General features: G+C 32.2%; 1 protein-coding gene across 2 annotated transcripts; it reads right to left on the bottom strand.

The window, feature by feature from the left end:
• Positions 1-885: 885 nt before the first annotated feature.
• On the bottom strand, positions 886-4,676 carry LOC146956631 (RNA-binding (RRM/RBD/RNP motifs) family protein). 2 transcript variants are annotated; one of them, XR_015020476.1, is made up of 3 exons: positions 4,239-4,676; positions 1,821-3,128; positions 886-1,321 (listed from the first exon to the last, which is right to left on the bottom strand). XR_015020476.1 is itself a non-coding variant. In XM_085730152.1 (2 exons), exons 1-2 carry the CDS (start codon positions 4,458-4,460, stop codon positions 1,950-1,952), a joined length of 1,401 nt encoding a protein of 466 aa, XP_085586278.1. In that variant the 5' UTR covers positions 4,461-4,676; the 3' UTR covers positions 1,601-1,949. The 2 variants fall into 2 exon arrangements, 1 of the variants encoding a protein (XP_085586278.1); XM_085730152.1 differs by lacking the exon at positions 886-1,321 and having other exon boundaries at positions 1,601-3,128.
• Between the last annotated feature and the right edge of the window lie 14,119 nt (positions 4,677-18,795).

The following is an 18,795-nucleotide window of genomic DNA, read 5'->3' as shown; positions in this document are numbered from 1 at the left end:
GTGGCTAACTAAGGTTTGAATCCCAACCAAACGTACTCACGTTTAGTGTCAAACACAGCTTTAAAAAGCCAAGACCAGCTTCATCTCTGTGATACTGCATCCATTTCATTCTTTTTCCCCAAACCACTCGGCCCTATTCCATTATTTTCCTGAACTACAATCACTCATTTGCCTACTAGAGGAGAAAAAAAATCTACCAATCCACCGCATTTTCCTCCCACTCTTGATCTATCAATGAAATGAACCGCCATCACTTCATCTCCATATTATCCCAATGGCCTCCTAGCTACAAACTCAAAAAAGAAAACCCTGGAGACATTATCAACAGGCTAAAAATATTCACTTTTGGAATACAACTTCGATCATACGTTGCCACCTTCAAGTTCCGCTAGATTCTCATCCTCCTTGTCCGCCTTAGCTAATCAATCTTCACCACCACCACCATAAAGACATCAACACCCACCACTGTCAAAGAAACACAAAATCTCACCATTATCTTAACCTTCTTCCCCTTCCCAACCCAAATACAAAACCCACATTCAAAAGCCACCACCAGATCCGCTACCATGGACGAGGTGGTTGTGGGATTGCAAAGGTGATTGTGTTTGTCTGTAGTAATTTGTGGGTAAAGGATTTAGATGATTCCCTGAGTAGATGATGAAGGTGTGGGAACACCAGAACAGGGACAAAATTGTTTACTTTTGAAAAATAAAATATCAAACTTGTTAAAATTATAAAAATGATATCATGCACCAGTTACTGGCGAATTAGTTTTTTCTAACTCAAGCAGCAAGAAATAAGGGTAACACAGTATAATATAAGAAAGCCTATCATTTATAAAACAAGATGAAAGCACAAAAAAAAGCACAAAAAAAAATGCCAATATAAACCCTTGACGGGTAGGACAGAAAGGCACTTAGCATAAAGAGCAAAATCAATTTCACAGAAGCTGAAATGAAGGAGAAGTGCTGGGAATGAAGACAAAAAGAGAAAAGTAAAAAATATCCTATCACAGTAAAATTGTTTGACAGTTCTCCAAAGCATGAACTTTAACACTCAACTAGACATCTAAAACACATGCCAAAATTGTAATGAGTCACAGCCAACTGATATAATCAATATGCTGCAAACCATCCCCCACAAATCTGTCAGCCACCACAAACCAGGTTGAAGGCTATGACATTTTATCACTTGAAAAGCCAGGAATCTCCAAATTTGATGATGTGATGGCCCAGAAATGCACAATAGACTGAATAAGTTCATTCCTTAGCCATGATATGAGTGGACACTTGGCTCCACTTCAAAACTCGAGCACCTCCTCCTGTACAACACAAGTGCAAATACAGGGGGAAAATGATTATGCCATCCTCAAAGTTTTTACTATCACTACCATTACCGCTACCATTATCGCTAGCCATTATGAAGTGATCAAACCAAGTGTCCACTGCTATCAGAAAATACCTGGACTACATCAGCTTATTTCTACCTGGACTACATCAGCTTATTTCTACCTGTACTAACAGTTAAAGCATGTGTCTACAAAATAAGATTTCCTATTAAAGGAAAGAGAATAAACCACAAAAACGACAACACAAATAGCTGCATCAAACCATCATATAAGGTGAAATATAATACTATAGCTGAAATGCTACAAGAACTGCCAAATCCAGATCAACTAAAACCATAAACACGCAATTTAAAACTACACGCAGAAATAAATAGTAAAATAGAAAGTATCATCTAGTATCTCTTCAACCATACTACTTATTATAAACTAGAAAAACAAATACTGCAAACTACTGAGATTCAAGCAACTCAACCAGTCCCATTGTGTATGAAGATCGAACGCGAGTTTCGCCGCTGAAAGAAATCATTGTAAGCTCATGTTGTAAGATTAACAGGCAGGGATAGTCAAGTTCGAGATCCAGCAAGAGATTTAACTATCAAAATTACTGCTGTTGGGCTTGTCGAGACTGGGCGCCACCATAGCCACCACCATAACCAGCTTGCCCCCCATTTCCCTGAGGAGTCCCATAATTACCAGATGCTTGAGCCTGTTCAGATCTCCAAGCTGCATTTCCATACCCAGAATTTCCATTTGTGTCCCCATAGCCACTGCCCATATAGCTGCCACTGCCACCACTACCTTGCAGTTCACTACCACCCTGACCACTAGCATTACTATTTGGAGCACTCCCAGTACGCCCACCAACAGCACCATATACACCTGGATTCCCATAAGAATTATCACTTCCACCATACCCGCCGCCATAAGCACCATACCCGTAACCTTGATTCCCATATCCAGCCGCTGCACTGGGAGATTGACCTGCAGTTGCTGCACCAGATCCAGCACCACCACCTGGAGCACCCCAAGGAGCAGCGTTACCGTAACCCATAGAGCCATAGCCAGAGGGAGCCTGAGCAGGCCATGAACTCCTTGGGCCACCACCAGCATAAGCAGCATTAGGGACATTTGGGTTCCCATATGTTGCAGCAGCAGGTCCGCCATAACCAGCAGCGGCACCACCATAACTTCCATATGCTGCACCATAACCAAGGCCATTGCTAGCCGAACCATACCCATATCCAGCAGCAGCACCGTAAGCAGAGGATCCATAAGGTGGGAATCCACCTGCAGCACTTTGAGGCTGCATATACCTACTAGAATCTGAACGACCATCATATGCATTTTGGTTTCCACCAGAAGCTCCATACCCTTGATAACCACCCATTCCGCCACTGCCACCTCCAGCACCACCCATACGGCTATTTGCACCAGGATTGGCATCCTTTGGGAGTGCACGCTTTACCTCTACTTGTTTACCATTTAAATCATGAAATGTCTTGTGCAAAACCCTATCAACTGCCTCCTCGGTATCAAAAGTAATAAACCCAAATCCTCGTGGCCGTCCAGTATTTTGGTCATACATGACTACGACATCAGTTACATGTCCATAAGCCTCAAAGTACTGACGGAATTTTTCTTCAGCCAGAGTGGGAGGCAACCCTCCAACAAATATCTTTTTGGTTCTCATATTTCCACCATTCCCAGAATTGGAGTTTCCAGATCTCGAAGAGACAGAAATCGGTTGGTCCTCTCTTGAGAAAGCCCTCTTGGCATCAACCTGAATAACAAAATTACAACATTGCTAGTTAGGCTTATAATCGATAGTGGGAACTGGAAGTAAAGCAAACACAGGGTCTGGGTCACAACAGATTTAAAAGTACAGATAAATTTTCAAATTACATATATAGCTTATAAGTAGCAGTATCACCTGTCATAAACATATGTAGCTTATAAGTAACAGTACATATAAGACGAAAACATAATATATTTGACACAACAGATCTAGCTTCCAGGATGTCAGCAGACATACTCAGCGACAGTATAATTAAATGCTTTTCAAGTTATCAACGTATCAAAATCTTCTTCTGTTTCATTTAATATTTTCGGCTTTATATATGCAATAAGGAGGATTTCAGGAAAACGAGGTATTATTGTTTTGAAACAACATTAATGATATTCCAATGTATCTTCTCCCAAAGTGAAACATTATACTTTACTTTCATCCGATACAATCTATTTAAATCCTGTCACTAATGTACCTACAACCAAGGAGATACCTATTCCACAATGGAAAAATATCCATTAGTATACCTATTCCACAATGGAAAAATAATGTACCTACAACCAATGATGCAACATTTAATCTTTTCAGGTCTAGCAAAGTTTTTACAGCAAACAAAAGGCAGGGGAATATGCATCCGCACCGCTCAATTCTATTACACAATAATCTACTAACAATAGTTATAGACAAACTTATCTCAAGTTAAGCAAATCAAACCATGAACAAATTAATTAGTCTCATGCTATAAAACCTAGAAAAACAAACACGCAATCAATCCATCGATAAACAGCTCATAAAAATTTCAACAAAAAAAAAAAATCTCTATACACAGTAAATAGCAGCCTTTGCAATTGAACAAAACAAACCCCACCCACAAAAATTACAATGAAAACCACTAAACACACCCCCCGCAAAATTAAAGCCTTAATCTTTAAACAAAACAAAACCCACCTCCAATTCACAACCAAAAACAGGAATAAACAATCTAAAACAAAAAAGACCAAATTTTTAAACAAAAAAACACACAAACATTCACATAACCCTAACATAGGTAAAAGGGTATAAAAAAACATTGAATGAAAATGAGAAAGAAAAAACAAAACCGACCGTTCTGCCATCAATAACATGTTTGTCTTCAAGAACCCTATCAAGAACAGAAGGATCTGAGAAAACCACGAAACCAAAGCCTCTAGGTTTACCAGTGTTCTTCTCTCTCATAACAGAAGTGTTCAAAACATCACCATAATTGCTGAAATGCTCCTTCAGCTTCTCCTCATTCGTATCCCATGAAATCCCACCGATGAAAAGCTTTCCTTGATCCGAATCCATTCCTTTTTCTCTCTCTCTTACTCTCTCTCTCTCTCTCTTACACTCTCACTCTCTACAAATATATAGATATATAAAAATTGGGTTTTTAATGGTGTTGCAGAGAGAGAGAGAAGTTGAGGATTTGGGGGTGGAAGAAGAAGAAGAATAAAGAGGAAGAGGGTTTCGAGGGTTGTGGCTCTGTATATGAGAGAGAAGAGGAAGAGAGAGAAACAAACTAGAGAGAGTGTGTGAGAGAGAATAAATATATATAGAGTTTAACGGCTCAGATTTCTTTGATTTGATTTGATTTGATTTACATTTTTTTTTTAGAATTAGAATATGCTTCCATCTTTGTTAATTGAATTTTAATGGAATAATAAAATGTGTTTATGCAGAGATTAATCTCGTAAGTCGATTAATTAAGCACTTATGAAGGATGAAATTCTTTGACAGAATTGTTTTGAATCGAATTAGAAATCATTCAAATAAACATGAAGCAATGTAAAGTGTTTTAAGTAGAAATCTTAAAGTGTTTTTGAATTATGAATTGAAATTGAAGACATATGTGGTAGAGTTTTAAAGAGATGTCTAATTTAATCATATCTCAAGGTAATATTATGTTGTAATATTATTTGTAAAATTTGCTATAAATAGCAATGTGATATAATATGATTGGATGTATGTATAAAACAATTGTGATATAAAGTTAATAAGTATTTTAAAATTTTAAATATTAAAATATAAAACATTTAACTATGCATAATATTATGTGATATATTTTATTTCATAATTAACTACATTAGGGTGCTTATTAGGAAAGTTAATAAGTATTTTAAAATTTTAAATATTAAAATATAAAACATTTAACTATGCATAATATTATGTGATATATTTTATTTCATAATTAACTACATTAGGGTGCTTATTAGGACAATGCATAAAATATGCAAGGTCTGGGGTTCAAACCCCGGCCACCACCAAACAAAAACAAAAAAACTACATTAGGGTGCTTATTAATATTTACCAAATTTAATATTAAGTTTGGATTTTGTCCATGTGATGATATACGTGAAAGGATGAGTCAAGATCACGCACCAAACCTTTTAACTTATCGTTTTATGCGTGTCAGGTTGGACATTTGACACACTAATCACGTATATCCTACCATGTGATGATATACATGAAAGGATGAGTCAAGATCACGCACCAAACCTTCTAACTTATCGTTTTACGCGTGTGAGGTTTGGCATTTAACTCACTAATCACGTATATCCTATTTTGTTTAATAAAGTAAGGAACAAGACAACTACTTCTATAACGATTCATTGTGTGTCGGGTTGGATCTTTAACTCGATAATCGCATATATCATACTATATTTTGTTTAATGGAGTACGGAACAAGACAACAACTTATAGAACAATTCACTTTTAGATTTTTCAAGTTTTACTTTCTTATTTTTATATTTTTTTAATTAGGTTTAATTATTTTTTTACTTCATAAGATTTTTGGTGTTAACCCTTCAATTTTTAGGGGAAGGGAGTCATAGTAATCTGAAGTTCTGCTGAGAAGTAAGTTAAGTCTAACAAATAATTGATCTACCCAAAAATTAAACTCAGGATCTCTCGAATGATTTGTTGTTAGATGAAGCTCATATAAATTTTCCAAAGTTTGATATTAAAACTTTATTTAAGTTTTTTCATTTTTAATTTATATTGAAAAAATTTATTTGCTTTTAGTCTCCATATAATTAAGGCTAAATTGATCGTTTGGTCCCTTAACTAATTTCTTGTTTTCATTTTGGTCTCATAACTTCTAAAACGTTCATATTGGTCCTTTAACTTTATCTACGCCAATCAATTTAGTCCATTTCCGTTAACTTTAACCACAAATGTCTAAGCTGGATCAACATTATTGTTGGTTCATCGTAGACCTTATTAAACTTTTTTAAATTTAACCATTTGATCATTCGTTTTAAAAAGGAGATGTTAGATAATGCATGTTTACTGTATGTTATTGTGCATCACCAACATCTAATTTTTTCTTACATTTCTTCATCTTCTTCCCTATTATTCATCTTCATACACATACGTCCATAAACCCAAAAAATCAAAAACATAAAACTCAAATTTGTTTTTTAATAAACTAAATCTTTATTTTGTCAAAAAAAAAACTAAATCTTTATCTTTTCTTCTCTCAAAATCAGATCCACCATAACTTATCTAACTTAAAATCCAAAAGTTTTCATCTTCATAGCCTATCTAAAGTACATTGCCAAATGGAAATCATACGCAAAAAATTAAAAATTGTTTTTTTTAAGGGGGGAAAAAAAAAAGCAAAGTAACACATTGATATTGGAGCTAATAAAATAGGGAAAATAAAATGAAGGAAGATGAAAAACAAAAACCCGAAAAATGGAAATGAAATGGATATTTTGAATTCTTCATATTTTACATGGACTATTTTCATAATTCGCCCAAATATTTTTTACTAGGGTGGGGGCTAAAATATGAAGAATCCAATATTATAAGGGTGGAATTTATATATATTTTTCACATGGACTATTTTTAAACTTCACTCAAATTACAGAGGCTATTTGAAGTATTATCCCTTGTTTTAAAAACTGCAATTTTGCTTATTCCAAACAATTAGAAATAACTATTAAATATAGTCAAGTATTATCACAAAGTCATTGCACCAAAAATAACACAGAGTTATAAACAACTTTATTTTAAACATGTTCGTTAAAGACATGTTTATGTATGCAATATTAATTTAGTTATTATCTTCGTTAACTTTGTTATGATTGATAACAAATAAGAGGATTATTAAGCAATAGACTATAAAACAAATAAATGAATGTTAATAAAATATATTAGAATAACCTACTCATATGAATCATCATCATTTGATGAACATCTATTGATAAAAATCTATGTTTGATTGGTCTCAATTTTTTTTCCATTAAACTTCCCGACTTCATATTCATTGTTTTACGTAGCTTCCTCTTCATTATTCTCCCGATTTGCACTATCTTTTAATGTTTCTCCACCGTCTTTTATAGGAATATGGATTATGCAATCACAAAACTTAAAATAGTAAAAAAAAATTGTTTTATTTTGTAAATTATATACTACCATATTCCACCTTATACTTGTTGCTAAATACAACAAATTGACATTTTTATTGTTTTCACTCTTTAAATAAATATGAAATAAATTTTTTACATTTTTCTCAAACCATAGAACATCGGGTATCTATTATGGTATTATTGTTAAAATGTTTTAGAAACTCTAATATTAGGCTGCATAATATTTATAACAACACACACTATAAATCATAATAAAACTTGAAATAAATACCAAAATAACAAATGTAAATCAAACCAATTTTTTTATTAAAAGTATCATTTTGGATCAACATGAATAACAATCATAAAGCATAAATGGTGCTTGACAAAATAAACAAAGAAGAATAAACATAGATGAAAAAACTTACAAGAAATTAAAATAAAAGGTGAATATGATAGACATGAAATAATGAAAGTACGATAGAAGTCACAAACTAAAAAAACCTTTAACTATTTGGGGATTTCAAAATAGGTCACCAAACTAAAAAAGTTTAAATCAAGTCTCTGAACTAATAATATATTTTTTGTAATTAGATCTTCCTACTATTGTTTGATTAAAAATTGGCTAACAACAATGTAACGGATCTGGTTATAAAAAATATATTTGTTTGCCACTTTGATTACACTTTTTTAGTATAGGGACCTGTTTAAAAACTTTCATATAGTGTAAGGACCTGTTTAAAAATATAACTTTTTTAAAGTAGTGACCTGTTTAAAAACTTTCATATAGTTTATGTATACACTTCTATGTATATATAAACTACAATAACATTTCAATTTCAATGTCAAATTCAAACACTGTTTGAAATCTACAACCTAACTAACCACATCAAAACTATAGACAAATGAATAAACATATTGTTCTCAACTATGCATAAACATATTTAGACATTGAAAACTTATTTAACTCAATGAAATTATCATATAAAAATATCATACAACAACAATATAATGTATACATTGTTTTTTTACAAGAATATAATGTATACATTGTTGTTATATGATATATTTATTTTTAACTCAATAAAAATGGTGTATACTAATAATAATAGGAACAACTGTACTTCTCCTTTCAAAAAATAATGATAATAGTGCTTCTAAAATAACAATAATAATAGTAGTAGAATTTATAACACAAACATATATATATATATATATATATGTGTGTGTGTGTGTGTGTGTGTGTGTGTATGTGTCTGTATATATATATATATATATGTATGTGTGTGTGTGTGTGTTCATCAAAAAACTATGAACATTCATGTGTTCATCTTGATTTTTTTCCGAATTCATCAAAACACACAAAATCCATTCCAAAATAACCGACTACAATATATATATATATATATATTGCTGCGTGACTATCAGTTTGGTGGTATTTGGAAAAGATGGTCAAAGAATCAATTATTGTTTATGTGGGTGTTTTAGAGAAGTTGCAAAGGACTAAGGAACAATCTTCACGAAAACTGGGTGAACTTGGTGTGATTAAAGATTTTTACCAGAACCAGATTACCATTGAGGAAGCCAAAGTCTTCTCTGCCGATTTGGAGCGGGAGAGGATCATGAAGATTAGACAGGAACTGGGTAACGTTCGCATGCTCTAGATGTAGAGTTGGTTTGTTTAGCACGATGTTTATTTTTATATTAAAAAAATAAAAAAGTTAAAATCCAAAAAAGTTATAACAAAATTTATCAAAACACACAAAATTCATTCCAAAATCACCGACTACTATATATATATATATATATATATATATATATATATATATATATATATAAGTCATAGTTGAAGTTAGCATCCTCGATATCGTGTCTATGAACATCCTTATCAAATGTTTTCCAAATCTTCATCAGATGAAGTTAGCATCCTTGATCTTTGGTAGCATTCTTAAGATTGGATACGAGCCTACAATTGTTACATTGAACACTATGTTGATAGGATTTTGCACCAACAATGAGGTTGGTAATGCTCTTCGATTTTCATGCCATTGAATGAACATTTTCAATTTGATTTGATTTAATCCTTAACTTCTCTCTCATCATCCCCACTCACCTCACACAATGTCGTGATCACACGCACCATCATCACCTTCTATTCTCACCACCGCCACTTACAGTCGTAATTATTCTTTAGCTTATCATCAATTCCTTTTTTCCTAAAAAAAATGTCGTTTAACCGTTCTATTTCCTATTTGAAACGACAATTTTCACGTGTTATTTCACAAAACCCTAGTTCTAAACCTCAAAACCTGCACCAACAAAGTTTGGGTTTGAGTTTCAGTTGGATTTCTACATCAAAACCACCGTTGCACCTGCTATGGAACCATGCTGTTATTCCATGCAAACACGTGACCAGTAGTACCAAAATTCTCTCCCAAATGATCACGAATAGCCACTAACTCTGTAATGCGATGGTGATTGCCCACATAAATAATAACAGCGATAGCTCTACGCCCCCTACCCGTCAGTTGAGCATCCAAATTTGCCGGTATCGCATGTCAGTCCCTAAAACCGCGTCTACGACAAATATCACACAACAAAGTTTGGGTTTAAGCTTCAGTTGGATTTCTATGTCGAAATCACTGTTGCACCTTGTCATACCCCAAATTTTGACCAGATGATATTTTTGTTCGCACTTAATCAGTTAAAATCCTTTTTCGTATAGCTAAGATCTTTTATTTGCAATTTCAGTATTTAAAGCATTTTTTTATTCACGCTCTAGTCAGTTAAAACTTTTTTTGTTGTTCGTATGTTAATTCTTATTAAAACTGTTTATCGTATTTTTTTAGTTAGTGAAGATTTTTTTATTTGTTCGTATAATTGAATCCTTTTTGTTCATATTTTAAAATTGTTATTCGACATTTAAAAAAATTTGTTCGTTTTTTAAAAGTACTATTTTTTTAGTCATCTCAGTCGAAGTTTCAACAGAGAGGTATTTTAAAATACCTCATTTGGTTACCGAAAGGGACAATTTTTTTTTTATTATTTTATTTTTATTATATTTCAATTTTATTATTTTATTTTTATTTCTATTTCTTATTTTATTTTCTTTATATTTAGTTTTTTTTATTATTAATTTTTTATATATATAGTATGTCACGTAAGTGACATTTTTTTTGATGTCCCTGATCTTTCTTTTTATTTTTATTTATTTATTTGTCCTTAGTCCTTTGAGTCCCATTTCTTTGTCCACATGGCAGTCACAGATTGGTCCTCTTTGTCCCCTTTCTCAAGTCTCTGATACAAGGGCAGTGTGGTCATTTGGTCTTATCAGAGTAACCCTAATATTTTATTATAAATAGTCCTTAGTGCACTGTAGCGCGTCAGAGTCAGTGACAATCACTGTAGCTGCAGAGAATAATCAGAGTAAAAAATCATAAACACATTTCTCTTTTCTCTCTCCAAAATTTTGGATCAAAATCACAAAAATCTCAAGAACATTATGAATATCATATGAATCTCATATGAACATTCAAGTACCCAACTAATTTTCCAACAACAATCAACAACCAAAAATCATCATCATCCAACACTTTCCATATACGAACTGAACCGGAGCTGAACCGGCCGAACCAAGTCCGAACCGGAGCCGAACCGGTCCAACAGCACAAAACCGCGGCGGTTTAGCTAGAAAGAGGAGGAGAAGCTTTTCTTTTTTCTTCCAAGTATTTCCGTAGATCCAAGCCTCAAAGCTTCAAGGTAATATTTCGTATTTATCTTTGTGTAGTAGCTTAGATCTAGCTTTTTGTGAGGTTTTGTTTCAAAAAATTTCAAAAGTTTAAAGCTAGATCTACATTTCATCTCTCATCTCTTCGAAAAACCAAGGCCGGATCCGTGCTTAGAACGAAAAAGGATTTAAGAATCACTAAAAAAAATTTAAAAAAAAGCTAAAAAAAAAAATTCTGACGGCGGCGCCGCCACCCAAGGGTGGTCGGCCGCCGCGCCGGAGTTTTATTGGTGGTGGTTCCGGCCACCGGTTTTTTTGGTGAAGAAGAAGAGAGAAGTGAGAGCTTCTCTCTCTAAGTTAGACTTAGAACTTAGAGATAGAAGAGAAAGAGATTTATGTGATTTTTTTTGTTTGAAGTGCTTATATACTCCCTCTGTTATGCTGACCCCCCCCCCCCCCCCCCCCCCCCCCTCCTGTTGTCTACCATGCTCCCTGCTTTCAAACCATCTGATCTGTTTCTTTGCTTTTAATCCAATGGTTACTGTGTATTATTTGTGATTTTGTGCTTGCTGTTCATTATATGGCCATGTGACCTCAAGACTAGGCCGTTGGATCCTAGATCCAACGCCCGAGGATGCTCTTGGGAGGATTCACTCTTTGATCTTGATCAAATTTGATCAAGTGGCTGCTGTGTTTTCAGTTTTTTTTCTCTTTTCTTTTCCGGTTTATATTTTAACCTATAGATTGATCTAATGGCTGCTGTGTTCCCAACTTTTTACCTTGCTGTGTTGTTTTTTTATTCTTTAGATCAATCTAGTGGCTGTGATGAGCCCTTTAGTGATTAAATTTGGACCCCTTGATGCATCAAGTGGTCCAGATTTAATCATGCTGAGCCAATTTTAATTTTATTAATTCCTCCTCCATTTTTATTATTTTCTACACCACTTTTGGCAATTTAAATGCCTCTTTTTATTCCTAAAAATATATCTCCATCCTTTTAAATTTTCTAACCTTAAAATTTGTTTTAAATGCTTATTTTCATTACTTTCTCCTAATGTATGATTGTTTATTTTTAATTGTGGTACTCAATTTAATTTGTGCTTACTTATGTTTTAATTGTGTTTAGAATTTTTGCATGCATATTTTATTTTTATCATTCATTATATTTTTGCTTTTGGTTTGTTTTATTATTGTTATTGATTTTAGTGTGTATTCTAGGTAATTGATGTAATTTATTTTTATGCATTTTTATTTTTTGCTTTAGAATGGACCTAGGAAGGGAATGTAATAGCGTAGTAATTGCACACACCGACACTTGCACCGACACCATATCACTTTATTTATCGCTTTTACCTCGCTTTATTTTTCACGTCGTTACGCTAGCTCACCGGTAGTTTAGAAAAATCTCTTTTATCCCAAAAATCAAATAAGTAAAAAGACAAATATTTTCTTAATAAACCTTGGATCCGAATCCAAGTTGTTTTCCTTTTTATTTTCTTAATCAAATTCCTAATGAATCTTAATCGAACTTAGACTAAATTTCTCAATTAAAATTGAACCAACTTCACACCATTTTATTCTTCTATACCTTGAGGTCTCGCAACCCTTCTCAAAACCATTTTCAAAAATCAAATTAAAATCAACCTAACCCACAAAAATATGTTTAAGAGAGAACTACGGCGGTTTTGATCCCTTTTAAGGGTACGTAGGCAAGGGTTTATTCCTTCCAAATCGATCAAATAAAAATAACAAAAAACTCCTACGTCTTCTCCCTCCATTCTTTCACTTAGACTTTAAGCAATAAATTTTCAAATAAAAATAAAGTTAGAAAGAGGTTCTCACGGAGTACCGTGATCTTTAGAGGTGCTTAACACCTTCCTCTATCGAAACCAACCCCCGGATCCAAAAAGGGTTTTTAATTCATCTTTTCCCTTCCCACGAATAAAGATCGAAAAGTCCAAACGATTGAAAGTTCAAAACCAATCAATGGATTGACACCCGAAAATCATGGTCTACACACCTGCTCTTGAACCACATTGTTATTCCAAGCAAACACGTGACCGGTAGTACCGAAATTTTCTACGTTTTTTCGGTTTAAAATACCGAGAACCAAGAATGATGTACACCTACGCCGATTGCCTTAAGATGAAATATTGTTTGGTGAATATTTTTGGATTTCTCGAGAAGGATTGTCATCTCATGATGGACATTAACCTGAACAATACAGATTATGCTATTACAAGTGTTGCAATTTTGGAAAAAAATAATAATAGAACTAATTGAATTGTCTAAACCTAGGGATACTTTGGTTATTTACTTTAGCGGTCACAACTTCTATAATGAGAACAAAAGAATGACTTTTATGACTGCAGCTGATGACATTCTTGTAAATGATCGAGCCTCATTGAGTTGTTGAAAAAAATACCTAGAGGGTGTACCGCAACTTTGATTATTGATGCATGCTTTAGAAATATCTAACTGTTTAACCGGAATCCGAGGATCTTGTGTTATTTACAGCATGTCAACCATGACAAGAATCAAGTGGCGGAAACCACAGTTTTGTATTTACCAACTCTTTTTTGGAATTTATAAAGGAGGTATGTGGCATAATGAATGATGGTATGATAAGCAAGCTCCAACTGCAATCCATTGGAAACAGATGCTTACAAACACCCGGTCTCATTTGCTTTGATAGCAAATTATAATCAAAGATTTTCCAACAGTTTGCATTTGATCTCAACTTGCCTATCATATCCTTAATGCATATAAACTTTATGTTATTTTGCCTACATGTATTTTAATACGAGTAATGTTAATTTTTAATGGGAAACCTCTAGCTAGGTTGTATTATATTCCATTTTAAAGATTATGTGATCCTTTTTTATGGATTTAGGAAGGTTTGTGGTTTGTTCTTTGAACAAATAATTCTAGTTTGTTTTTTTCTTTCTAAAAAAAATAAAATATGTATATATATATATATATATATATATATATATATATATATATATGGTTGCTAATTTACACCTACCTAAATTGTAACTATTTTTATGAACGGTGTTATTTTTTCCTTTATCATTTAAAAAGTGTAACAAACTAAATGAATATATTTATACTTACTTTTTATTATCTCAATTATACCTTCAAAAACTTTTTTCTATAATAAAGGTTGTTGTTGGTGTCACTACAAAAATGAATTTAGATTATATTTTTTTTTTGTTATATTGTTGGTGTCATTGAAATAGATAATCATGGTTGGTTTGCTTTGTTATAACTTGAAAACAAAAAACATTTATAATTTTAGTTTTAATCAAAATCAAAATTTCATAAAAATAACACCGTTCATAATTTTCAAACGTTAGCGTAATAAAAAGAGCGGAAAGACGGACATGTGAGTGCCCATCTTTTCGCTAGTGTGTGTGTGTGTGTGTATATATCACTAAGATTTTGAGAATCATTCCAATAATCAATCGCTTTGCTTTGACACATCATTGTGCTTACATGATCTTATTGAAAATTAACAATGCATGTAAGCTTCATGCAGAGGTTGTGTTCAATGAGTCGGGTTCCTCGATTTATTCATCCAATGATTTGTTTGACTTTCACGATTTTGGAAAAGTACGAGAGTTTTTTAGACAATTTATACAATTTATATTCAACAATAGATCCTCACACTTTAACATCTTGAAATCCAAATCAAGTCGTTTAAATCATTGTTTAGGGAGTTTTACTTTATATCAACTTTAAAAGTTTCAATGAAATTAATTTTGATTGTTGTGGTAAGATAATAATTTTGTGGATTGTGGTAATAACATTCAATTTGAAAAAAAGTTAAGTTTGTCTATGATGTGTGGTATGTCAAAAATCATATGAATTACTTGCTTGAATACACATTTCAATTTGATCTCAATTTATTCCGAAACACATTGTCGTATGGAGGTTAAATTGGAAAGATTAAAAACATTTCTTGCTACTCATGAAGATTTGAATTCTAACTTATGACTGTAAGTTCTTTTTGTAGAAGTTTTTGTGCTATTTTTCCAACGTCCAATCCTGATTACAAACAAAATTGTTTTATCAAATTTATTGATAAAAAATGTTATGCAAAGAACTTAGATTATTTTTGAGAATTATCATCTATTTAAGTATTTTTTTTATTTTTTTAAAATTTGTTTTGAAGATGCATTTTGCTTAATTGAATGATATTGTTCTCAATTATGCATAGACATATTTAGACATTGAAAACTTATTTTAACTCATTGAAAATATCATATAAAAATACCATGCAACAAAAATACAATGTAGAAATTGTTATTAGAGTTTAATAGTAGTGTGTCGACAATTCAAAACAACTTTGTACACGTAACCAATCAAAACATTTAGAATTGTTACATCAACTAATGTTTTTAATTTATGTGGTGATTATGAATGTTTTGACTAGTTGTATGTGCAAAGTTGTTTTGGACTCTATCCACCACTATTAATGTTTAATTTTGACTACACTGATTTATGCACTTTAACAATTATCCAATTTAAAGCTAGTCTTATAGATAGATAAGTCATACAACCTTAAAGGTCTTCATGTGTGAAACCCGAATGGATCGTGGACAATCCATTTTGCATGTATTTTATTAACTTGGATGTTGTGAGTTTGTTCAGAGATTCATCCTTTATGTTTATAGCGATGTTGAATGATAAAATTTATCAATTTAAATGAATGAATATCGTTTTATTATTGTAAAAAAATGAAGTCAGGTTGTGTGCAGCCAAAATATGTAAAAGTAAAATAGAAATTTATATTTGTGTTATAATTCAATATTACACTTTCTTATTTCAAGGTTTAAGAATAAGGAAATAATGTATATTTAAATATTATTTTTATCATATATTATTAATTAAACTTAATTTTTGTTTTAAAAAAGTTATTGTACCAATGGGGTTGAGTACAAATGTCCAATGAAAGAGTTAGACCCTCATAATCTAATGAATCAATATTTGAATGTTGACAGGGAGTGATACCCATATTATGTATGACATGCTGCAAATAAAATTAAACATTTAGTGTTCTTAATTTTTATGTTTCTCTATTAACATATTTAAAATGCCTCAATATAATTTGCTTTAAGCCTATAAATATATTGGCCCGCCCTGGATATTGATTGAACATGACAAAAAAGACATGTTTTTTATAAAGTCAAACGTTAGACGAGGAAATTAAAAATGTTTTGTGCAATTGGTTTCTTTAGTTTCAATATGTAGTTATACTTGGACATAGTTGATTATGAACCTTTTGCTTGCTCAAATTGAAAATAAAGAATGTTCATGAAAATATTTTGAGGTCAGATAATGCATTAGACCTCAAGTCATGTTAGTTGTGTGCATCCCGCATATACATATATTGAGAGTCATCGCTGTGTCATCCTTGAGTTTGTTTGATTCTCTCTTGCTTACTATGCATATGTTACTCGAATATGACCAATTCATATGTTTATAGTTTGAGAGAAAACCCACTCCAGCAAACATTTTACATGTGAGCTGGTGATTCTTTGCTTAACCCTGTATGCTTAAAATTTATTTTTCTTTCTTGAATATAACCCTATGCCAAAAAGAAAAGTAATGAATACTTCCTATTCCTATTAAGATAAGAGAGCATGTATAGTTATATTCAAGTTGGGGACAAAAAAGAATGAAAAAAAAATAGAAGAGTATAAGTGGTATACAATTGGTGATTGAAAAAAGAATAAAATGTTCTTCTTGAGTTTAAAAAATAAATGAAAATAAAATAAAGAAAAGAATGATTATTCACCAAAGGAAGGTTGATGAAGTGCCGAGGGTTGTGTGAAAAGTAAGAGTGGCTTGGTTATAATTGAATATTTTTTTAAAAGAAAAAAAAAATCCTCTCTTAAACTTTGATGCTTATCTAGAAAAACAAACATTCTTTGTAACACAACGATAAATGAATTAAAGAGATTAATTTTTATACACCAAAGCTGTAAATATTTTTTTCACGCACACATCCAATCTAATAATTCAAAGTAAATATTTGTAGAAATAATTTAGGAATTAACCTAAAAAACTGTCATCATGAAGTTATTTGATTGGATGCATGTGGTTTACAATGTTAGTCCATGCAGAGCTAACGTAAATGCACAATTCATCTTGTTTATTAACAAAAATATTGAATATTAATTCTAGTCCATTACAATCCTTCAAAAAAAAATGAAAGCATTTTTTTGGATTACCTTGATGTAATTACGAAGTTTAATCTATGTGATAAATAAGGTGGATTCTCTCTTACCAATCAATTTTTTTTCATATGCAAAAATTTGCAGTCAAACTCCAGATCACTTGCTTAAAGGACTTAAATCCCTTACCACTTGAACAAATATGTTGTTGGCAAATGTAAGCACATTTTAGCCTTTGAGAAAATTAAATTGGGATAACTTAATTCAATTAACAAATGTCGGTAGAAAACTGATGTTCACACATTTGATAGGGCTGAAAAACACATGTAAAATACTCAAATGCCCCTCGGCAGTTAACTGCCGATGTTTTGTTATAAGAACAGAACAGGCATAGGAGTTTCCAAAACTTCATTGTTACGTTTTTTATTCTCCAAGGTGCGATTTTCAGCCATTTCAAGCCATTCCAAGCCAATTTCAATCACAAAAACAAGTACATGTTTTGAATCTTATTGCATTGCTGTTTTGTTGTTGAATTGTTTGTTTTTTTTGTTAAATTTCGATTATATAGGTTTTATTGATTTTATGATTTTATGATATGTTAGATTTATGTTTAGGTTTTATTGTTTTGACGATTTGTTGTAGAATTGTTAAAATTGTTAGAATTGTTAGGTTTATGTTTTATGATTTTAGGATAGTTTAGGTTAGAATTGTTAGAATTGTTTAGGTTGTTATGAATTGTTATAATTGTTATAGAAATTTTATTGAATAGTTAGGTTTAGGCTTTGATGAATTGTTGTAGAATTGTTAGAATTGTTTAGGTTTATGTGTAGGTTTTGATGATAGTTTAGGTTTAGGTTTTGATGAATTGTTGTAGAATTGTCAGAATTGTTTAGGTTTAGGTGTAGGTTTTGATGATAGTTTAGGTTTAGGTTTTGGTTTTGGTTTTTTGATTTTATCGCACTGTTGTTTAGTTTAGGTTTTGATCGTTAATTTTTTTTTTATGTAGACATGTCTCAGAATTAGAACCAGGGTAACGTTCAGGGTGACGAGAAGAAGAAAGAATAATCGCCTATGACATGACACGGAATCAAATGTGATGGTTCCGTCAAAAAGAAGGATTCGAAGGTACCGGTGTACAATCAGTCGAGGTTGAGGAGGAGCGGGAGGACATGCTACTTTGATCCTCAACCAAAAGCAGGTGCCGCAGGGACTGTATCGGGCAACCCGATTGACTTGTGTGACGATGAAGTGAATGAATGTAATGGCTTGTAATGCCTAATTATTTTGGATCTTTTTTATGTTTTTTTAATATGTCGCGCACATTTTGCTACATTTTCCTTGACATTATGGTGTTTTTGAATAAAAATTGCGTTTTGAAT

The sequence above is a fragment of the Medicago sativa genome, chromosome 1, assembly GCF_051527215.1.
Source record: "Medicago sativa cultivar Bolivia chromosome 1, Bolivia_mono, whole genome shotgun sequence".
Classification (NCBI taxonomy): domain Eukaryota; kingdom Viridiplantae; phylum Streptophyta; class Magnoliopsida; order Fabales; family Fabaceae; genus Medicago; species Medicago sativa.
Note: the sequence above shows the minus strand (reverse complement) of the source record. Positions and strands in the feature narration are given on the sequence as shown.